The 23,032-nt window shown below is 52.0% G+C and overlaps 1 protein-coding gene across 3 annotated transcripts; it reads left to right on the top strand.

Annotated features, from left to right (window-relative positions):
• Nucleotides 1-197: 197 nt before the first annotated feature.
• On the top strand, nucleotides 198-20,773 carry P3H1 (prolyl 3-hydroxylase 1). 3 transcript variants are annotated; one of them, XM_042996831.1, is made up of 16 exons: nucleotides 205-703; nucleotides 3,615-3,767; nucleotides 5,589-5,778; nucleotides 5,984-6,115; nucleotides 7,379-7,518; nucleotides 12,328-12,387; nucleotides 13,062-13,151; nucleotides 13,449-13,501; nucleotides 13,676-13,797; nucleotides 15,613-15,740; nucleotides 15,866-15,961; nucleotides 16,381-16,531; nucleotides 18,864-18,981; nucleotides 19,380-19,455; nucleotides 19,743-19,883; nucleotides 20,301-20,773. In XM_042996831.1, exons 1-16 carry the CDS (start codon nucleotides 239-241, stop codon nucleotides 20,433-20,435), a joined length of 2,250 nt encoding a protein of 749 aa, XP_042852765.1. In that variant the 5' UTR covers nucleotides 205-238; the 3' UTR covers nucleotides 20,436-20,773. The 3 variants fall into 3 exon arrangements, with proteins under 3 accessions (XP_042852767.1, XP_042852765.1, XP_042852766.1); XM_042996832.1 differs by lacking the exon at nucleotides 12,328-12,387 and having other exon boundaries at nucleotides 206-703; XM_042996833.1 differs by lacking the exons at nucleotides 19,380-19,455; nucleotides 19,743-19,883; nucleotides 20,301-20,773 and having other exon boundaries at nucleotides 198-703; nucleotides 18,806-18,967.
• Nucleotides 20,774-23,032: the final 2,259 nt, after the last annotated feature.

Raw genomic sequence — 23,032 nt, 5'->3', positions numbered from 1 at the left:
ACCCGGAGGCGGGGCTCCAGCTGACGCCCTAGGCTCTGCTGAGGGGCGGGGTGCTGGCTTAGGGAAAGCCAAAAAGGGCAGTGCAACGTTCGTGGGCATGCGCCGCCGGGCTTGGGAGGCGGGGCTCCACTCAGGGAAGGGGCGGGGAGGGGTGGGACGTGGTGGGCGGGGCTCCTCGGGGGTGGGACTCCGGCCTCCGTGGCGGGTGGCAGGCTGTCCCGTTAGGTCTGAGGCGGCAATGGCTGCACGCGCTCTGAGGCTGCTGACCACACTGCTGGCGATTGCCGCCGCTGCCTCCCGGGCCGAGGTCGAGTCCGAGACGGGATGGGACATGCCTGCGCCTGATCTGCTCTTCGCGGAGGGGACCGCGGCCTACGCGCGCGGGGACTGGGCTGGGGTGGTCCTGAGCATGGAGCGGGCGCTTCGCTCGAGGGCCGCCCTGCGCGCCCTTCGCCTGCGCTGCCGCACCCGGTGTGCCGCCGACCTCCCGTGGGAGCTGGACCCCGACTCGTCCCCGAGCCTGGCGCAGGCCTCGGGCGCCGCCGCCCTGCACGACCTGCGCTTCTTTGGGGGCCTGCTGCGTCGTGCCGCCTGCCTGCGCCGCTGCCTCGGCCCGCCGGCCGCCCACTCGCTCAGCGAGGAGCTGGAGTTGGAGTTCCGCAAGCGGAGCCCTTACAACTACCTGCAGGTCGCCTACTTCAAGGTGCAGACCTGTCCGGCCCTGGGCGGCAGGGATCCTTCTGGGCGTGGTTGCAGATGACCCGGGCGAACCTGGGGGGCCGGGGAAGTATCCGCGGAAAGGGAAGGTGGCCTCCTGGCCGGGGAGCTCTCCTCGGACCCAGGGAGAAGAGGGACCCTGCCGGAAGACCTGCTACGCCAGGTTCACATAGGCAGATGGTAACCCCAAAGGTCCAGCGTGGGGTTAAGGCACGACCAAGCAAACCTTGGCCTTGTATCCCCCGGGAGGCCTCCTAGAGGGAACTAAAGCGGCAGCTTGGGTCTCTCATCCGGATTTCATTGTAAGTGTCCGAGTGAGAAGCTAGGACCTTTCTACAATATCTTCCTTCCGGTTCGTTGTTCAGTGATGCTTTTCCTGCCACACGATTCCTGCAGCTCTCTTTCAGGACGTGAGTTTGCCACGTCGCCAGTAGGGGCTGTCTAGCCACTAAGGCTGTGGGGGGACCCTCTGGCTATTGTCAGGTTTTCAAAGAAAATGTGTATTTTTAGGAATTCCAGAGTGGCTTAAGACCAAGTGTATACATGGATTTGGAGCGTCCCTGGCTTGCGTGGTGGTGGTGATGATAGCCAGCACATTGTTCCACACACTATTTTAAGAACTTTGTGTTTATTGATTTATTTGCCCAGATCTTGTCAATATCCTGTAAGGTAGGTGCTATTATTAGACCCATTTTATTGGGGGGAAACAAAGAAGGAGGAGCCGTGCTGCATATTTATTATATCCATAGTTTCACAGACCTTCAATTCCACCTAAAGAGAGACTTAAGAGAACTGTGGAGACCAGACTTCCACCTCTCCACAAGCATTTTGCTTACACAATTCTGTTCCCTTCCTCCTTGTTACTTGGGAAAGTACTGTATTTGAAACCAAAATAAGTGGGTCATGTCTTTGGTCGTGTCACTTAACAGCACTTTCTAAAATTCTTTGACAAATGTTTCCTGAATACCTACTACATTCCAGTTCTCCTACAGGTCATTAAAATGCTTAACTTTATATTGTTTTGTTTCGTATCGCTTCCCTATTAAGAATCACTATAGAAGAGGCTAAAAAAGGTATGTACATAGGGCTGTGGGAGCATAAAGGAGGGAGAACCTAGCTTTGTCTCAGAGAAACCAAGGAGACTGAAAGAAGAGTTGACAATTGAGGTCAGTCCTAAATCTCACTAGAGGAGAGGAAGAATGGCCATTCCAGGTAAAGTGAGGCCAGACTCAGAAGAGAATTCTGCAGGCTTCAGGAGCCAGTGTCAGGTTTTAGAATGCTATTTCTGGAAGGTGGAATAAGCCTTGGGAGAAGGAGAAAGAGGTGGCGGGGCGAACCATTAGGAGATGAGTGTGGGTTGTCCACACGAGAGAAGGAAATTAGGTGCCTTGGTGCTTAGTAAAGTAGGACTGGGGGTGGAGAGAGAAGAGAGAACGAGAAAATGCACGAGCAATGTAGAAAGATAACAGTGGGAGAATAAATCCATAAAGGGGACAGGCGTGGGAGAATTTCTAATTGTACAATTAACAAAACAAGTACAGAGATGGCGACCATTGACCCTAGGTTACCTAGCTATTTTAGGGTCAGAGCCAGGGCCAACTCCTTATCTAATGTGCATTTACTAGTTCTGATGGTAAGAGGAAAAGGAAAAAAATTTTAGGATATTGATCATACCAGCTAACATTTATTGAGCGCTTCGTATGTGCCCAGCTCCATGTATTAGAAGTTGCGTGTATATCACATTCTCAACAACCCTGTGAGTTAGTGAGTGCTATCTGCAGATGACAGATTAGGGAACTGAATTTAGAGAGTAAACTTTAAGTGACTTATCTAAAGCCCCAGCAAGTGACTAATTAAACCTAGCTTTGTCACAGATCTGTCTGACACTTAAGCCCATGTTAATCATTAGATCATCAGTGATTTATTTTAGCTTCTACATAGGAAACTGTGTAACACCGATATGCTTGAGTCCATTGCTATGGGCATTATTGTGGCATGTAGCACAATTTTTTCTCCTCAGGTTTCAATATAACCACTTGTTTTAGCCTCATGAGCCCCAGGCTTTGAGTCAGAAGATGCCATGTCTGGATTTTGTATAAGACCTTAGGATTTTTCAGTCACTCATCTTTTCCTTGAATGTGTCAAAAACACTTGATTATATTTTATGCAAAAAAAAGAAAAGTATCTTCTAGGGAAATCCTTAGACACGGCGTCGTTGTTAACTGTTCTTTCTCCTCTACTACTAAATCTTGAAGCGTTACACATTTTTCAGCTCAGTTGCCACATCTGAATCTTGAGAATATATTATTTGGGCAGTCAATCTTCCATAGCATTCCCCCCACAATATGACCTTTGTTTAAAAATAGAATGTTTAGCGGTGCCTGGGTGTCTCAGTCGGTTAAGTGTCTGACTTCAGCCCAGGTCATGATCTCGCAGTTCATGGGTTCAGGCCCCGTGTTGGGCTCTGTGCTGACAGCTCAGAGCCTGGAGCCTGCTTTAGATTCTGTGTCTCCCTCTCTCTCTGCCTCTCCCCTGCTTGTTCTCTGTCTCTATCTCTCAAAAATAAGTAAACATTAAACAATATATAGACATTTAAAAAATTAAAAAATAAATAAAAATAGAATGTTTACACTATTGAAGGTTTCACCTCCAATGATTTGGGGAACTGCTACGCCTGATTTGAGAAAGGCTAATTCTGCCCAGGGCCCTGTGCTCCTAATTTCTGGTATGTAGTTCCTGTAATAGGTGTGTTTTCTGCGGCTGGCAAGGTCTAGAGCATACCGTTTGAGTGGATGGCTCAGGAAGGCTGGGATTTCCTGTTTACCGTGGACTGTGCATTTGGACACAAACCTTCAGGGCTTGGATGTGAGGCTTATGTTCTTGTGCTTTATTCTTAGATAAACAAGCTGGAGAAAGCAGTAGCAGCTGCACATACCTTCTTCGTGGGCAATCCTGAACACATGGAGATGCGGCAGAATCTGGACTATTACCAAACCATGTCTGGGGTGAAGGAGGCTGACTTCAAGGATCTTGAGGCCAAACCCCATATGGTGAAAAAAACTTTGTCCCTTTCTCTCTCTCTATTTTTATTATTTTTAATTTTTTTTAAATGTTTGTTTACTTTTGAGAGACAGAGCATGAACGGGGGAGGGGCAGAGAGAGAGGGGGGGAGACACAGAATCCGAAGCAGGCTCCAGGCTCCAAGCTGTCAGCACAGAGCCCGACGCGGGGCTCGAACCCATGAACCGTGAGATCATGACCGGAGCTGAAGTCGGATGCTTAACTGACAGAGAGCCACCGAGGCACCCCCCTCTCTCTTTTTTTATTAAAGTGACTTTTACTAGGCTTGTTTTCTGATTACAGAAGTAGTAAATGTTCATTGTACAACACTAGAAAAATGCAGGTAAGTACAAAGGAGAAAGTAATCATCTATAATACTGCCATCTTAACAAAACCAGTAGTAGTTCAGGGCACCTGGGTGGCTCAGTCGACTAAGCGTCCGACTTTGGCTCAGGTCATGATCTCACAGCTCATGGGTTTGATACCCGTGTCTGGCTCTGTGCTGACAGCTGGGAGCCTGGAGCCTGCTTTGGATTCTGTGTCTCCATTTCTCTCTGCCCGTCCTTGCTCACACTCTGTCTTTCTCTCTCTCTCTCTCTCTCTGTCTCAAAAATAAATAAACATTAAAAAAAGAAAAAAAGAAAAGAAAACCAGTAGTTCATATTTTAGCCTATTTTTAAAGTCTTCTGTATTTTAATTTTTTTTAATGTTTATTTATTTATTTTGAAAGAGAAAGAGGGCACAAGTCAGAGAAGGACAGAAAGAGAGTGTGAAGCAGGCTTCATACTGTCAGTACAGAGCCAGATCCAGGACTTGATCCCACAACCCATGAGATCAGGACCTGAGCCAAAACCCAGAGTTGGATGCTTAACCAACTCGGCCCCCAGGCACCTCCACTATATCTTAATTTTTTAACCTAATTTGGTATCATGTTGTATATGTATTTTTCAAAATCCTTTTTGAACTAACACTATATCATGAGGCTTCTCTCGTGGCTTCAGATTTTCTTTGAAAATACAATTTTTAATGGTTGCATGATAGTCCATTTTTTGCAAAATTGTATTAATCTACTGTGTAGGTTTTTGCTTTCACTACAATAAGTGGTGCAGTGTTCCTTGATGATCTTATTCTATTTGTTTAGCAGAAATCCATGTCCCACCAGAGATATTATCTGTGATGCTAATAGCATTTTGTAAAGAGCTTATGTTCTCTCAAGTTTTAATAGTTTAGAAATAGAGATATTAGAAACAAACAATACCAAAATGACTTTAAAAGTAAATTGTGTACATCAAATATGTTATACAACTACACACAGTTTGTGTGTGTGTGTGTGTGTGTGTGTGTGTGTCTTAGTGACTCTGTGGCAAATGAAAATTGCTGTACACGAGAATGGGAGCTATGTGTCACAGATAGCAAAACCCATGCTACAGTCATCTGCAGCCCACATCACCCCTTATGCTGGAAAGGTCGCTACCATCGGCACAGACCTCATTCTAGCATCTAAGAGTTCTTTTTCATTAAATCTCTATTTTGAACACTATTATCCCTATAGAAAAGTACAAGAAAATTGCAACGAACTCCCGTGTATCTTTTATCGAGATTGAGTTAAATGCTTTTGAGTGTCCAGAGAAACCTGTGAAGGCCATTTACGAAAGGCCTCCACTAGGTAGCAGCCACCGTTTTGCGTCCCTAACCCGAGGCAGGCCATGAGGACGCAGGTGCAGGTGGCCAGGGGTGGGGGTGGGGGTGGGGGGGACGAGGGCCGGGGGCTGGATGCGGCCCGCAGTTGAGTCCCCCCTTCCTCCCAGTAGCACGAGTTCCGGCTGGGAGTGCGGCTCTACTCGGAGGAGCAGCCGCACGAAGCCGTGGCTCACCTGGAGGCGGCGCTGCGCGAGTACTCGGTGGCGGACGCGGAGTGCCGCGCGCTCTGCGAGGGGCCGTACGACTATGACGGCTACAACTACCTGGAGTACAACGCGGACCTCTTCCAGGCCATCGCAGGTGCGCGGCCGCGGGCCTGCCCTCGCCTGCCGCCCGGGGGCTCCCGGGGCCACGGGTTGACGATGCGCACACGGCGTCTTCCGCCTCAATCCCCGCCGTCTGAGGATGGGCCTGAAAGTTCCCTCCGCTTGAACGTGTTCATCTTCACCAGAATTTGAATCCTGAAGGTCGACCTGATGGTTACTACCCCTCTGATTCCTTTCAGATCATTACATCCAGGTCCTCAGCTGTAAGCAGAACTGCGTCACGGAGCTGGCTTCCCACCCAAGCCGAGAGAAGCCCTTTGAAGACTTCCTCCCATCACATTATAATTATCTGCAGTTTGCCTACTATAACAGTAAGACCGACTTTCTTCCTTCTCTGCTGCTTTTCAGTAGAATGCCCAAAGCAGGGTAGGCAGGGACGATGGCCCCTGTGCTGCTTCAACATGTTTGGCTTCTCACTGTGACTCTGGGAGGCACCCAGCCAGGTTACCCCTGGGTGCTTTGTGACAAGGGACTGGCCCCAGGAGCCGAGGCCAGCAACCAGCAAAGCTGGGAGAGGACCTAGGACCTCTCTCCTCCCTTCTATAACATTTATAACCTGATTTCCCATCTGAATTAAGATAGAGCAAAGGCAAGGGTATATACTACCATTACTGCCATTTAAACCAGTCCACAGGACATTTTCCAGCCCTTCTCCCTAGGACAGTGCTGATGCTCCGGGCAGGGGACTGCCAGTATCCAAACAAGCAGCAATGAGCAGATCCTTCCTGAGTTCCTTCTGTGTGCTAAGCATCACCACACGCTCAAGAGTATAAAGTGTTTATTTATTTTTCTTTTTTTTTAGAAGATAGGCATCTAGTGTTTTGTTTTGTTTTTTAATTTTATTTATTTTAAGAAATCTCTACGGGCTTGAACGCACGACCCTGAGATCAAAAGTCGCATGCTCTTCTGACTGAGCCAGCCAGGCGGCCCGAGTATAAAATGTTTGTTAGTTGAGTTGGGGAGACCAACACATGTGCGTGAGAACTGTCCTGTCAGAGAGGCAATCTGCTATTGGTCTGTCCCCATCTTCTGAAAATCTGTAGGGAAAAGAAGGTAGGAAGATGGGAATGTTCGTGAAATTGGTCTCATGTGAGGGTAGTGTTTAAATTACTTATGAAATGTTAAAGATGTGGGCATTCAACATTAGGCAGGCCTGAGGGGCGGCTCAGGTCATGATCTCACAGCTCATGAGTTCAAGCCCCGTGTCAGGCTCTGTGCTGAAGCTCAGGGCCTGGAGCCTGCTTCAAATTCTGTGTCTCCCTCTCTGCTCCCCACCCTCATTCATGCTCTCTCTCTCTCTCGCTCTCAAAAATAAATAAAACATTAAAAAAAATTTTTTAAACATTAGGCAGGCCTGAGGATGTTGAGCATCTTAAATCAATTCTATATTCTGTATTTATGTAACTTCTGTTCTTATTCTAGAATTTCCCCCTCAGATCAAGCAGCTGTGTTAGGTAGCAGGGCCATCTTGTGTGTCATCACCGCCTCGAGCTGCACTGAGACTCGGCATCAGTGGTTCCTGGTACCCAGGATTAGACCCTTTCTTCCCAGCCATCTCTTTTTTTGCTCTGCAGTTGGGAATTATACACAGGCTATTGAATGTGCCAAGACCTACCTCCTCTTCTTCCCCGACGATGAGGTGATGAACCAGAATCTGGCCTACTACACAGCCATGCTTGGAGAAGAACCAGCCAGATCCATTGGCCCCCGTGAGGTGAGAGATTGCCTTAGTTCTGGCAGCTGCGAGCCGAACCCAGACCAGAGGGCAGAAGGGGGGCGGGGTGCGGTCTGGCATTGCTTGGACAGGGAACAGCCTCTCTCAGTGCGATCGGGGCCCTGAAGTCTGTTGTCTGAGTCGTAAAAGAAAAACAGAATTGCAGTGCGGGCACCCCTTTTCCCCTTTCTTGGCACCTCTGCTTTGAGACTTGATACTGTTTGGCCAACATCTATCGTTTTTTTACTTCAAGCTAAACTCTTTTTTCACTCACCTATTTTCTTGCCTCCGTTTCCTCCCTGTCCCTTCTTTCTGCCATTGTGTGAGCTGAGCTCTCCCTCTCTCAGCACTATGCCCGACTCCCTCCCAAGCAGACCCAGTGACCAAAGTGAAACTCTCTGACATGTTCAGTGGTCATTTCTAGGTGGTGGATTATTTCTAGGTGGTGGAATATGGGTGATGTTTGTATCTTGCCCATTTATATTTTCTAAATTCCCTTCAGCGAATGGTATTATTTTTGCACTTAGAAACATAGGAAGTTCTCTGTTTTTTGTTTTTGTTTTGTTTTTTTTTTAACATTTATTTATTTTTGAGACAAAGAGAGACAGAGCATGAACAGGAGGGGCAGAGAGAGAGGGAGACACAGAATCTGAAACAGGCTCCAGGCTCTGAGCTGTCAGCACAGAGCCCGACGCGGGGCTCGAACTCACGGACCGTGAGATCATGACCTGAGCCAAAGTCGGCCGCTTAACCGACTGAGCCACCCAGGCGCCCCGAAAGTTCTGTTTTTAAACTTAGTGAAATGTGATACTATGATCCTTGATATTTTCACATACGCCTTGCACACACCCTGGACCCTCTTCTTGAGCCCAGAACGGTGAGTTGGATTTGAAGTCACTAGTCTGGGCTCAAGCACCTGCTCCTCTAGTTACTAGCTGTATAAACTTCTGCATGTCATGTGGGACCTCAGGCACATGGCATGGCCCCTCTGAGTCTCGGGTTTTCCTTCCATAGAATAGGATTGTGGTTCTTACTCTTTCTTTAACACAAGATGGGCATGAGGGTCAAATGACATACTGAGTATAAATGCACTTTGTAAGCCAACAGGCACAAATATCTCCCAAGTGTTTTGTGGACAGGTAGCATCACGAGGGCCTTACCGATGGTATATGACACAAGCAGCCAGTGGCCGGTTTCCTCACCTCTTACCTCAGCCATCTCTTGAAATAGGGGGTGGCCTGTCACTGCAGGAGCGATCCCTGGTTTCAGAACAGGAGAATGAGTGAGACTTAGGACAGCGAGCCTGTCGCCTGTGTCCTGCTGGCTCCTCTCTCAAACAAACCCCGTCTATATACTGTGTAAAAGTAACTTTGGACCAGTTTTTCAAACAGATGCCAAAAGCTACTGTTACTCTAGAGGTAACCCATTTGCCTATGCACCAAATCTCTGGGACAAATGTAGGGGGTGCAAAAGCAACCACACTCCCGCGCCGCTGGCGGGACTGTCGGTGGGACTGTTCATTTAACTGGCGATTCTACCGCCAGAGATTTGGCCCGCAGCAGAGTTGCCCCGGTATGCAGAGGTAAACGGGCACAGATATGCATCAGAACCTTGCCACTGAAAGCAACCAACTGAACCACGCTAAATGCCGTCAGTTTGGGAACTGTGTACGTAAATGGCAGTACATCTGTTCAATGGTATACAAGACACCTGTTTTATTGCATGAGCAGATTACTATGCACCACTGTGAAATTGTCTCCATGAGACTGTTTTAGGTAAGGAAAACAAAAGAGATCTGTAGTTATATTCTATCCTATTTGTGTTTTTTAAAACACATAGGTATACTTTTTAGACCGATTGATAAGAAATTGTTCGTCAAATTACCCCCAAGGAATGGGCCTACAGGTCCTGGGTAGGGAGAGAGACCAAAATGTTTGTATTTATGGCTGTTGGCACTTTGTAGATTTCTTATAGCTACACATGTGGGATTTTTTTAATATTTATTTATTTTGATGGGGCGCCTGGGTGGCTCACTTGGTTGAGTGTCCAACTTTGGCTCAGGTCATGCTCTCACAGTTCATGGGTTTGAGCCCCACGTCGGGCTCTGTGCTGACAGCTCGGAGACTGCTTCGGATTCTGTGCTTCCCTCTCTCTCTGCCCCTCCCCTGCTCACACTGTATCTCTCTCTCAAAATAAATACACATTAAAAAAATTTTTTTTTAATATTTATTTATTTTGAGACAGAGAGAGAGAGGAAAGGCAGGGAGAGAGAATCCCAAGCAGTCTCCACACTGTCAGCACAGAGCCCACCATGGGGCTCAGTCCCATGAACTGTGAGATCATAACCTGAGCTGGAGTCACTATAATGTATTACTTTCGTGTCTTTTTGAATGCCATCTAAAATTTTTTAATGTTTATTTTTGAGAGAGAGAGCACGAGCAGGGGAGGGGCAGAGAGAGAGGGAGACACAGAATCTGAAGCAGGGTCCAGACTCTGAGCTGTCAGCACAAAGCCTGACGCGGGGCTCGAACCCACAAGCCGTGAGATCATGACCTGAGCTGAAGTCAGACACTTAACCGACTGAGCCACCCAAGTGCCCCTTGAATGCCATCTAAAGCACAACCTTAGGGCACTGATGATACTGAAAGGTATTTAATCCAAAATTTACAGAATACCGTAGTAAATCTAATAGTGGATACGTATGCAAGCTGTAGTGGAATCATGGAAGAGAAATGATCGACTGGGCCGCCTGGGTGGCTCAGTCCGTTGAGCATCCGATTCTTGATTTTGGCTCAAGTCATGATCCCAGGGTCATGGCATCGAGACCTGCATTGGGCTTCATGCAGAGTGTGGACCCTGCTTCAAATTTTCCCTCTCTCTCTCTCTCTCCCTCTCCCCTTCTCCCCTGATGATGTGCCCTCTCTCGCTCTCTCAAATTGAAAAAAAAAAGGAAATAATCGACTGACAAGTCATGGAAGGCTTCACAAGAGGAAGTGCCGTTGACATTTGGTTTTAAAAGCCTTCAGCAGGTGAATGAGGCAAGGAAGGGCCTTTTAGATGAAGAACAGCATGGGCAGACAACCTGGACGATTGTCCCACATAAATGGAAGATGATACTGGGGAGTTACAGACAACGAGGCCTAGGAGGGTCAGATTTTGAAGGGTCTTGAGTGCCTTCCCAGGACCTTGGCCTCTATTCCATAAGGCAGACAGTGGTGGGTGCGCGAAGGGATTTAAACAGTAGCCCGACCAGCTGACACGGTGCAAGGCTCAGAACAGGAAGGAGCTAGAAGCAGGAGACCAGTACAGGGCTACGGTGGCAAGGCAGAGGGGGGCTGGCGGTGGCTGGAGGAAGGAACTGTCTAGATGAAATAGGAGGCAGCGATGGCAGAATGGTTCACTTCTCCATCTTCCCATCTAATTAGAACCAAACTTCCGGCTTTGGAGACACATGAGTGGTGCCGCCTACCTAACTCAGGTACATATAGGTGGAGCAGGGCGCTTTCCTCACAGGTCTGCCCTGTCTGTACTCCAGCCCCAGGTAGCTAAATTCTCCCCTGTTCACCAGGAGAAGGAGGCAGAGAATGAGGCAGTAGCCAACTTCCCATTGTGGCTGTTGCGGAGCTTACTGTTGAAAATAACCACTCTTCCGATGTGTGTGGCATTTAGTCTGAAAAATTCTTCCACAGCTTTTGTTTCATTTGATTCTCATATGGTGAGGTAGGGCCACCAGCTTGCCCTGAAGGAAAAAAAGCAAGGTTCTTCCTTCCTGGCTCTGGAATCCCGAGTCTCTAATAGAAATAACCCTTCTCGGGGCGCCTGGGTGGCTCAGTCAGTTAAGCGGCCGACTTCGGCTCAGGTCATGATCTCCCGGTCCGTGAGTTCGAGCCCCGCGTCGGGCTCTGTGCTGACAGCTCAGAGCCTGGAGCCTGTTTCAGATTCTGTGTCTCCCTCTCTCTGACCCTCCCCTGTTCATGCTCTGTCTCTCCCTGTCTCAAAAATAAATAAAACGTTAAAAAAATTAAAAAAAAAAAAAAAGAAAAGAAATAACCCTTCCTTTGCTATCCCCTCTCCTGTGGAGACCCGACCTTGTAGTTGTCCTCTTTGGCCACTAGGTGGGGACCGTCTCATTTGAGAGGGTGCTGCTTCAGGTGCCTTTGTCTTGTTCAGTTAGGACCCTTTTCCCTCCACTTTATAGTCATATTAGTGAGTTTGGAGCAGAGGGAGAAAATAAACCACTTTTAACTAGAACTTTCCTTTATGGAAAGAAGGTAACTAGGATTTGCTGAGCCCTGTCCCAGGCCACGCACTGTGCTATGTGGTTCACACCCATCATCTCATTTAATCACCGCAGCAGCCCTGGTAGGGGGCGCTATTCTCCCATATTACAGATGAGAATATTCTGGCTCCAGGAGATGGGCTGACTCGCACAGTGGCCTGTGGCTGGTGGTGGTGACCCGCTTCTGGCCCTGCGTTACCCCAGGGCTGGCACAGTTTCTGTCTCATAGCTGATATTCCACAAATCATTGCCGAGTGAATAAACATAGGAGTGGGATTTGCTTCCTAGGAGCCTCATAGAGCTGTGGGAGAGGGTTAAATGGGAGAACGCACCTAGCTGGGTGTCTAGAACTTGGTGAACCACTTAAACTCCTTAGGAGAAAATTTCCATCTCCCCGTTGGGTAAATATGATAGATGATGTAGAACTCATTGATGTCTTGTTAACACTTTCCTTACTCCCCTCATCTTTTCTTTCAATTGATGGTGTCTTCTTTTTCTTTTTTTTTTTTTCCTCCTTCTGCTGCTTGGAGGCTAGCAGGGCACCTAGGGAGAGATGTGTCCCCGGAAGGTACTTAGTTTCTCTGCCCTGGGTAAGCCCTCTCTGTGAGCATGTGTGGGGAGGGCCGGAAGGCCAGACCCTGCTGTTGTAGCTGCAGCCGTGGGACTCCGGGAGGGATCCGGTCTGCTCAGAGTCTGAGAGGAGCCAGGGGCCTAACCAAAATCACATGGGCTTCAGGATTGGGAAGACCTGGGTCTGAATGTCGGTCCCTGCCCCATTTCCTATAGTGTTACCTTAAACAAGTCACATATCCCCTCTGCTCCTCAGCGTCTTTGTCTCTAAAATGAATACTGTCAACTTCAAAGGTGGCTGTAAAGGTTAAGTGATAACACATGGGTCACGGAGCACCGAGGTCTCCTGCCTCAGCATTGAACCCCTATGGAAGTCCAGAAAGAACTCTCCTTCTTTGAGGAATATTTCCCCATCTCCTGAGAATCATCAGATTTCCTGTCTCGGAGATTAATGGGGGGAGGCAGGGGGTCTTATGCCACCCTCAGAGGCGTTGCTTGTGCCAGGCCAGAGGAACCCGGAGCACAGAGGTGCTGGAGAACAGACACACTAGTACTAGTGGGAGTGGGAGAGGAGTCTCGGGTCACACAGGGAGCAACAGCGCAGAATGTGGGGTTGGACCCCCCCCCTCCCCACCCCTGCTGCAGAGCTGACAGGACTGAGTTCCAGGGCCTTCCTTCCACTCCTTTTCCTCAGAGTGCCCGGGAGTACCGACAGCGCAGCCTGCTGGAGAAAGAACTGCTCTTCTTCGCTTACGATGTTTTCGGAATTCCCTTTGTTGACCCGGTGAGCCAGGATGCAGGAGCTGGGGGTGAGGGGGCTAGCTGTGTGACTCTGGGCAAAAACCATCAGGGGCCTGAGCCAGACATGGGATCTGTGAAACCTGTGGACGAGAGGCAGAGGAAGACAAAGGGGAGTTCTGGGCAGCCAGGGGTGACTCCGGCTCCCACACCTCACTTTACCTCCTGAGAGGAGGCAGGCGATGAGGCGGGTCCTCCCGTAGGCCCTAATCTATGCATGGAGACCTTGGAGGATGATGCAGGTCGCTCTACAGTGTTGATCTTTCTCCTGTTCTGCTTTTAGGATTCATGGACTCCAGAAGAGGTGATTCCCAAAAGATTGCAAGAGAAACAAAAGTGAGGCCCCTGAAGAAACTGCATGGCTGGACCGGCCTGATGAGGCACTCGAGGCTTCCTGAGCCCAGGCAGATGTGAACTCCTGGCAGGGGGGTGGGCTGGTCCAGGCTGGGAGGCTGGGGTGGGAGCCAGGGTGGCCCCAGAACACAGTGCTCAGGGTGGCCGTGCTCACAGGTCCGAAAGGGAAACAGCCGTCCGCATCTCCCAGGAGATCGGAAACCTCATGAAGGAGATTGAGACCCTGGTGGAGGAGAAGACCAAGGAGTCGCTGGATGTGAGCAGGTTGACCCGGGAAGGTGAGAGGTCAGAGCCTGGGGGTCTGCGGCTGTCATGTACGCAGCAAGCTGGCGTCCTTGCGCTAGCTGACCAGCCCCAGGACCTGTGCCAGGCTTAGCCTCGCCTGGTGCCCTTTTTAACTCACCAGGACTTCCACCCAGAAGGGGCACTGACGATTGGTCTTTGGTTAAGAGATAGGATTCCTGTTGTCACTGCAACGCTGGTTCAGCTCACTGCAGTCAGTGTTTACAGCACAGACCTCATCCTGTCCGCCCCCCCCCCCCCACCGCTTCCATCATGTACCCTGTTACCAAGCCTCCAGATCCGAGGGCTCTGCCCCCGTGCCTGCCCCCTCCAACCTGCACTGAAACTGCTTTTCCTCACCTGTCTCCCTAGGCCTCTCCTCTCCCGGTGCTGCAGGCCCCGGTGCTGTCAGAGCACTCCTGTCCCTCCTTGGTCTGTCCTTGCCCTCCCCCGCCACGTGGCTAGACCAGTCTTCCAAATACAAGGACCTTGCCCCTGCCCACCCTGCCTGCCCCTTTCACCTCATGTTGAGCTCTTCCCCTGCTTATACCTTCTGTTCATCTGCCAGCCTGTCCCTCCTCCCAGGGCCCGCCCATCATCTCTGTCCACAAAGCCTTTCTTAATCTCCCAGCCCTGAGGATCCCCTCCGTCTTCCTTTTGAGCTTCCTTGGCAGACTTCTCTGTGCTTGCACGAGGTCTGCCCGTGTGCATAATTGTTGGAAGAGGTGCCACCTTCTGGTGTGAGACCCTCGCGGGGGCCGGGCACACAGTGCAGCCTCAGTAAATAGATGGAATTGAATTGCGTCTCCAGTGGGTCCCCAGCAAGGAGGGAGGCCACGAGAAATAGATAGAAGAGAAGGTTGGCCTTTGCTCTGCTGTGGCTTAAGTTGACAGTGGTTAATTTAACAAGATTAGCATATGAAAAGAATTGGCCCCGCATTCCTCCGTTTTCACTCTGTTGTTTCTTTGGATCCTCATAACTGCCTGGGGGGGTGGGTTGGGCAGATGGAAGTCCCCATTGTAAATAAATACCGCTGCTGCTGGTGACAATGATATGATGGGAACTAAAGTTTTGAGCATTAACTATGTGCCAGGGATTGTGCTCGTTTTTTGTTTTTGTTTTTGTTTTGTTTTTTTTGAAACGGGGCGGCTAATTTAGCCGCTTCCCTTTCAAAAAATTTTATGTTTATTTTTGAGAGAGAGAGTGTGTGAGCGGTGGAGGGGCAGAGAGAGAGAGAGAGAGGGAGATGCAGAATCAGAAGCTGGCTCCAGGCCCTGAGCTGTCAGCACAGAGCCCGACGCAGGGCTTGAACTCACAAACTGTGAGATCATGACCTGAGCTGAAGTCAGACGCTTAACTGACTGAACCACCCAGGCCCCCTGTGCTAGGTTTTTAATTTGCCTTGTTGTTCTCTTACATCAAACAAGCATCAGACTTAGGTAGATGCTATTTTCCAGATGAGGAAATTAGAGCTCAGGGAGGTTAAGTAACTTGCTAAGGTCACACAGCTAATAAGCATGTTCTTTCTGATTCTGGGGCTCATGGTCTTAGGAATGTGTTGGTGATGTTTCCTTACTGGCAAAGGCCCAAGAACCAACAACTGTTTGGGAGGGGAGCCAGGACTAGCGCTTGGCTCTTCTGTCTTGTCAGCTCCCAGTTCTGTCCTCCTGGCCACCCCACCTTTGGAAGTGACCGAGTAGGAGGTTTCTCTGGTGACCTGGAAACACCTGGAATTTCTATCCCCATCCAATGGAGAGTGTCTGGACAGAACTGCTGCAGGTCTCAGCCCAGTCTCATGACTGCTTTGCAGGTGGCCCCCTGCTCTACGAAGGCATCAGTCTCACCATGAACTCCAAAGTCTTGAATGGTTCCCAGAGGGTGGTGATGGATGGTGTCATCTCCGATGATGAGTGCCGAGAGCTGCAGAGACTTACCAACGTAAGGGAAACCCGGTGACCGCGCCTTCACCCCAAGGCCCAGCCTCCCCTGCACCAGTGCCCCTCACTGCTCACCCTTAACCACCCCAGCTGCCCTGTCTACGTCCTGTGTTTTGGGCCTTGTAGGCAGCAGCGACCTCAGGAGATGGCTACCGGGGTCAGACCTCCCCACACACCCCCAGTGAAAAGTTCTATGGAGTCACTGTCTTCAAGGCCCTCAAGGTAAAACCAATACTCAGTGTTCTAGAGTGTGGGGGATGGGGAGAGGGGATGCTCAGGCTTTGGGAGAGGGGAGACTTGGGGGTGGAGGCAGGAAAGGTGAAGGTGTCTGCCTGTCACAGGATGAATTAAGTTGAGGGAGGTGGACTGTTGTGTCCCGGCTAGTAAACTCAGTGTGATCAGAGCGAGGCAGCAAGACCGACCAGTGTCCAGAGCCGGGAGAGTGCTTTCTGAAGGGCTGCACAAACTGTTCATAAAAAGAAGGGTGGAGGAGGGGCGGGTGTAACACTGGGGGGCCGTTGTGCGTGGGTGCAGCATTGGCACTTTGGGCGAGGGACAGGGAGGGGGGCCTGTTGCCTCGGTGGGTCCCGTCAGCCCACAGACGGGCGTTCAGGGCAGCCGACCACTGGTCTCCTTGGCAGCTGGGACAGGAAGGGAAGGTTCCCCTGCAGAGCGCCCACCTGTACTACAACGTGACTGAGAAGGTGCGGCGCGTCATGGAGTCCTACTTCCGCCTGGACACCCCCCTCTACTTCTCCTACTCCCACCTGGTGTGCCGCACCGCCATCGAAGGTGGGCCTTCTCCATCCCTGCCGCTCTCACTACACACGCTCTGCGCCCTGGCACTGGTGCCGAGGACGTGGGGAGGAACAGGACAAGGTCCTTTTCATCCTAGTTGGGGAACCAGAAAGCGGCAGCCCAGTGCAATCAGTGCAGCCCAGGAAGTTACAGTCAACCGGGAGGACAGGAGGGCTTCCCGGAGGAGGTGATGACAGTTGTGCAGGATGAATAGGAGCTGTGGAGTGCGCAGGTGACGAGAGGTTGTTTAAGCCAGAGAGAACAGCATGTGCAAACGAGGGCAGGCATTGGACAACCTGGTGGCCTGGTGGTGGGGGCTAAGAAAGTGGCCGTTTCTGGGGAGTGGGGGTGAAGTTGGGGTAGTCAGATAAGACTGGGGAGGCCTTCAGAAGCCAGATTATGGAGAACTACATTCAGGAGTTGGTTTTCATCCTGTAGGCCATTGGTCCTCAGCAGTGGTGTTGGACGTACAGGTGTGTAGATCAATCATGAGCTAAGTTGCAAGTTCTCTGTCACCACATGTTAAATACCAAATCTGTGAGAGATCTAATTTTATAAATCAAGGAAAATTAAGGAGCACCCATCTGGCTCAGTGAGAGCGTACAACTCTTTTTTTTTTTTTTTTTTTTTTGAGGGAAAGAAAGAGTGCACAAGTGAGGGAGGGGCAGAGAGAGGGAGAGAGGAGAATCCCAGAGGGAGAGAAAATCCCACATACGCTCCGCACTGCCAGCGCAGAGCCCAAAACTCAAGCTCACCCAATGCGGGGCTTGAACTCACAAACCGTGAGATCATGACCTAAGCCAAAGTCAGATGCTTAACTGACTGAGCCTCCCAGGAACCCCAAGCATGCAACTCTTGATTGTAAGTTCAAGCCCCACAGTGGGTGTAGAGATTACTTAAAAATAAAATCTTTAAAACAAAACAAAAACCAAGTCAGAGCAGATTCAAGGTCAGTCCTTGCCCACTCGCCCTCTCTTCTATCCCTTTTGCTGTCCTGAGGAGGGGTGAGGGATGGCCAGTGTCCGTGGAGGGGGGCGGGGGTCACACGTGGCCTACAGCTAGATCTGTCGTGCCACAGCCTTCAGAGGCTCTCGGCACTGATGCGCTGTGGCTAGGTGGCAGGGATTAGAGAGCTTTACTCTCCCCCGGAAGGTTTGGATTTCTATCAAAATCTGGACACACCCAAAGGAATGTGTCAGATACACAACTATATGTGTCACGGCATCCCAAGCTGGGGGCATGGGCAGTGGGAAGCTGGGAAGAGTCATCAAGCAGGAAGGGCTCGGTGAGACCTCTTTTTTACAAGGTTAGTTTTGCTGCTTTGTGTTGAGAGATTCGGAGGGCATGGATCAAGCCAGAGGGAGGAAAGCCCATCAGCCGTGACCTGGGTGGGTGAGGACAAAGGCCTAGAGCTGGCAGGTGGTGTTGGGAGTAAAGAGAAGGGAAGACACGAGGAGGGTGTAGGAGGTGGAGGGACAGGGCCTGATGACTGGCTGCACAGGTGGGGACAAATAGAAGGAATCTATGGTGACCTGACAGGGCCACCAGCCTGCTCAGGGCATGCCAGACATTTGCGCTGGGGGCGATGGCTCCGTGTGATGTGCGTGCTTGCCTGGCGTCCTAGAGTATGTGCCGTCTGTTCTCTTTCACGACCTTCCTCCTGCATGGCTCCTCCACCTGCAAAGCCCTACTGAGACTAACTCTTTACCTTTTGATTGATTGATTGATTGATTGAGAGAGAGGGAGAGGGAGACACAGAATCTGAAGCAGGCTCCAGGCTCCGAGCTGTCAACACAGAGCCCCACGCAGGGCTCGAACCCACTAAGCGTGAGAGCATGACCTGAGCCAAAGTCAGATGCTCAACCGACTGAGCCACCCAGGCACCCTGCTAACTCTTTACCTTTGCTCCTATCTGTTCCCCCTCCATGCCGTCCTCACCTTTTCTCCCACTGCATATGGAGTCTCACCGTACCCTGCCTGCATCCTGCCACCCTCCTGACTCCTCATTTTTACTTCCCTGGGGGTTCCTGTTTTGTATTGTAGCCAGAAAGCTGGGGTCTGGCAGCTCAGCCCAGGACCTGCCCCTTGGTTAGAGCCTCCTGACCCTACTTGCTGCACCTGTTTGCCCCACCAAGAACCTTCCTGGGAAACCTGCAGATTTGTCCTGGCCTCTGGGCTGGTGGCTGAGCCAGAGACCCCCCCCCCTAGTTCATTGGCCATTTCCATAGACCCAGACACATTTGGGGAAGTACCCCTCCATGCCAACAGGAGAGCTGCAGTGTCTCCTGAGGTGTCCCTGCATTAATGTGCGTTACCCCGGCCCCAGAGGCACAGGCTGAGAGGAAGGACAGCAGCCACCCAGTCCACGTGGACAACTGCATCCTGAACGCCGAGGCCCTCGTATGCATCAAGGAGCCCCCTGCCTACACCTTCCGGGACTACAGGTGACAGCTGTCCCCCTCCCCAACACACACGCACACGGAGCTGTGGGCCCAGCTGTCCCCAGAATCCAATCCCTATCCCCACGCCCTCTGGCTAGGAGGTCAGACAGTTAGGGAGTCATTCCAGTGTGGTGTCATGAGAAGGACAGTGGGTTCTCTGGAGTGAGGGTAGAGGGGTGGGAAGGCTGGGGTCATGTTTGAGGCTTCAGAGAAGGGTCTAGAAGGCTCTCTTTCCATGAAGCCATCCTCCAGCTGCTGGTTGAGAGCACCTGGAGATGAAGGAACTGGAGCTGTGGGTTGTTGAGGGAGGGGAAGGGAGGGGAAGGGCAGGGAAGGGAGGGGAAGGGAGGGGGGGAGGAGGAGGAGGAGGCCCTTGGCAAGACACTGTCTGTTGTTCCCAGTGCTATTCTTTATCTAAATGGAGACTTCGATGGAGGAACCTTCTATTTCACTGAACTAGACGCCAAGACTGTGACAGTGAGTATGCCCTTGTCCCCATCCCTGGGAGACAGAAACGCCCAAAGTGCCATGGGCCCAGCGGCCAGGGCTCCCCTCCTCAAGCCGGCGGGGGGTGGGGGGGGGGGCTTTGAGATGTGTCACCTACTCCTCTGAATGGCCACCTCTCCAGCTCTGGTCTTTGGGAAACCAGGCTGAGGAACCACCCTTGATCCCAGACCCTGATGATCCCGTGTCCCTTCTGAAGACAGGTTACAGTCTCCATCCCATGTACCACCCCACCACCCCACACTTTGTGTCTCCTTCAGGCAGAAGTACAGCCCCAGTGCGGAAGGGCTGTGGGGTTCTCTTCAGGCACCGAAAACCCGCACGGAGTGAGGGCTGTCACCAGAGGCCAACGCTGTGCCATCGCCCTGTGGTTCACGTTGGACGCCCGGCACAGTGAGCGGGTGAGAGCACTTGGTACCGCTGTGGTCTGTTCCTGGAAGGGCTCGGGTTCTGCTCCCACCTTCTCGTCTCATTGCCAGTGGCTTAGACATGACAAGAGTCCCAGGCCTTGAGTCCACAGAGGCCCCTCCCTCCAGCGATGTGTCACCGTGGCCACGTCTCCTTGTCCTCCCCGGCCCTTCTTCCTTACTTGTAAACGGGGCTGTAGGTCAGGGATGCCAGGATCAGGGACGGTCCTGGTGCTAGACTCCCTGGCTGGGCAGCACCCCAGCTGTCCGCCCAGAGAGGAGGAGCTGTTGGGAAGGAGAGGAGCTCAGAAGCCAGGGAGGAAGACTTTCTTGTTCTCGGGCGAGTAGCCCCTGAGAGAGGGGAGTGCCTGGTCCCGAGGCCTCTCTGAATAGGCGGGTCTGTCCTTGTAGGACAGGGTGCAGGCAGATGACCTGGTGAAGATGCTCTTCAACCCCGAAGAGATGGTCCTCCCCCAGGAGGGGCCCCCCCAGCCCGTCGAGGAGTCTCTCTCTGGCGGTGAGGCGGGGCGCAGGGATGAGCTCTGACAGCATCCGGCTCACTGTGGGTGGGTGGCCAGACCCACCTGGAGTAAACGTCCTGCACCCTGGACCGGCCGGCTCCTGGGGGCTGCGGAGCAGTGAGAAGGTTCCATCTGCTGCCCGGCCAACGGGACCCTGCTCACGGCTATCCGCACGGTGCTACTGCTCCCCGAAGTGGACATGGCAGGACGGCCCTCTCTCCTCTGGACCCGGCTGTGGGCTCAGGACGCAGGCCCCAAGCCGCCCCCGGAGGCCTGCACAGGCAGCCACATGACAGCACTACGGTATTTGAGTGTCTGTGTAGACAACCAAAGAATAAATGATTTGTGGGGTTTTTTTTTTTACTCAGTAGTTTATTCGGAGGGTAGAAATATGTCCACCTGCTGTGGAACTTTCACTTGATAAAGATCGCTCTGGGCAGGATACAGCTCCGGTGCCGTGTGGGGACGCCCCTGGCTCAGGGCCCGGCTCGGCCACTTCTTGTGCAGCCGTGGGCCAGACACTTAACCTCAGAGCGTCATCGGTATAATGGGGACCCCGGTGCTCGCTCTGCCCACCTCCTGGCAGTTGTGTGGCCCGGGTTCGGTATCGGCTGTGACAGCACTTCGTACACTGGAATGCTCTGGATGAATGGTAGGGATTATTATTAATCCCTCTCTGGCAGCGACCAGCTGGTCAGCAGTGCTCTGGCGTGATGCCTCCATGTCAGCCACATGCGTCCTGCTCTGCTGTCTGGCCTTAGAGTCCCCGTACCTCAGGGCCTTCGTGTGCAGGACAACGCACACCTCCGGGAGACAAGGAGCAGACGGCTCCCCTGGCCACAAGCCCGTCTCTCCTCCTGGGCTTGAGATGCTGTGGGGTATGGAGTTTGGGAACCTGCACTCTGAGTTCTCATTTATTTCCTCAACCAGGAGTGATGTCCTGAGCGCCAGTGAAGTGCCTGTGCTGGAAATACAGTAGCAAACAAGTCCCTGGCCTCACAGAGCTTCTATTTTAGTGGGGGGAGACAGGTAACAAACGTGGAAACGTGTGCATGTGATCCCACATGTGTGTGTGACCTTTCAAGGTAGGAAAGAAAACGAGTCAGGCCCAGAGGAGGCAGGGGCAGGGCAAGGAGGCCCACATAGCACAGAGTAGGCAAGAAGGACGGCCAATGAGACGGGCATCTCAGGGGCCTCGTCGGCCACCGTGGACGCTTGGGCCGTGACTCAGTGAGACAGAAGCCCTCGGAGGAGTGACAGCATCTGCTGACCTTGCCAAGGCCTCGGTGAAGGGTGGATGTGGAGAAGGGGCTTTGGGGCAAGGACCAGATGAAGAGACTGCGGCAGTCCTCAGTGAGGGAGGGGAGGGTAATGTGGATCAGGGTGCCGGCGGTGAAGGTGATGGAAGTAATCAGGTTCTGGACCCATTTTTGAAATAGAGCCCGCAGGAGTTGCTGGTGGGTTGGGTGGTGTGAGAAAAAGGAACATCATGGAACATCATGAAGGCTTCCAGCACTTGGAAGAATGGAGCCACTTCCCCCTGACAGAGAGACTGTGGAGAGATGGCGCTGGGCATGGAACCGGGAGCCCGGTGTTACGAGTGTTACGCTGGAGTTCAAGGAGCCTGTTGTGCCTCGAAGCAGAAATGCCAACGAGGCGGTTGGACAGTTTAGGGAGAGGAGGAGGGAGGGGCCAAAACTTCAGGAGCCATCACGGCCGTGGACGGTGTTCAAAGCAGGGAGGCTGAGGTCAGCGTAGGCAGGAAGAGGCAGAAGACTGAGCCTGGTGGGGCGGCGGGACCCAACAGAGGATGGGGGGCCAGCCACGAGCAGGGGAACCGAAAGGGACGGCGTCCCGGGGCGGCCGATGGCAGTGGCTCCCGGAGGAGGGGTGAGCAGGTGGCAGTGCTGCTGAGAGGCTGAGCGGATGGGAACTGAGGAGCCACTCGGGACCAGGTGACGTGGAGATCTGCGATAGCTTGGCCACATTCTGGAGAGGCGGTGTGGATGAAAGGTGGGCTAGAGCGCCTTGCAGGAAGGGGAAGAGAGTGAAGTGGGGATGGCGGGTGTAGACAGCTCTTCTCAGGAAGGAGCTCAGCTCTACGTGGGGGCATCGGAATGAGCTGGCGGGAGACGTGACGTGGCGGAGCAGCTGCTCTTAAGCTGGGACACAGCCGCATGTGTGAGCGTGCTCAAGGGCAAGGGGCGGTCACTGCACCGCCAGTCACTGGCAGTCGTGTCCTGTTTGGTGACGCGCTCACCATAGGGAGAGAGGACACACTGATGGATCATGAGCTTTGCCCACAGGCTGGGCTGGGCGAAGCTCACTTCCACCCTGGGAGTCGTGCGACCTCAGAGTGCGTGTCCTCCCCAGTAACGTGGGACCAGGGCCCTTACCACCCAGGATGTTTGACAGGAGTCAGGAAGGAATGCTCCATGCTTAGCATGTAGTGGAGACCCAACGGAACAGAAAACTACATCGGCCTGATTCTGGTGTCCTCCAGAAGTTTCCACAGTAAGGCAGATGATGACCTTTATACAATCTCACTGTATGCCAACCACACAGAGACAGCCGATTGTCAGGAAAGGCCAAATGTTTTCACCGTCCAGAGAACCAGGAAAA

The sequence above is a fragment of the Panthera tigris genome, chromosome C1 (genome assembly GCF_018350195.1).
Source record: "Panthera tigris isolate Pti1 chromosome C1, P.tigris_Pti1_mat1.1, whole genome shotgun sequence".
Classification (NCBI taxonomy): Eukaryota; Metazoa; Chordata; class Mammalia; order Carnivora; family Felidae; genus Panthera; species Panthera tigris.
This window is presented reverse-complemented; position numbering and strand designations above follow the sequence as displayed.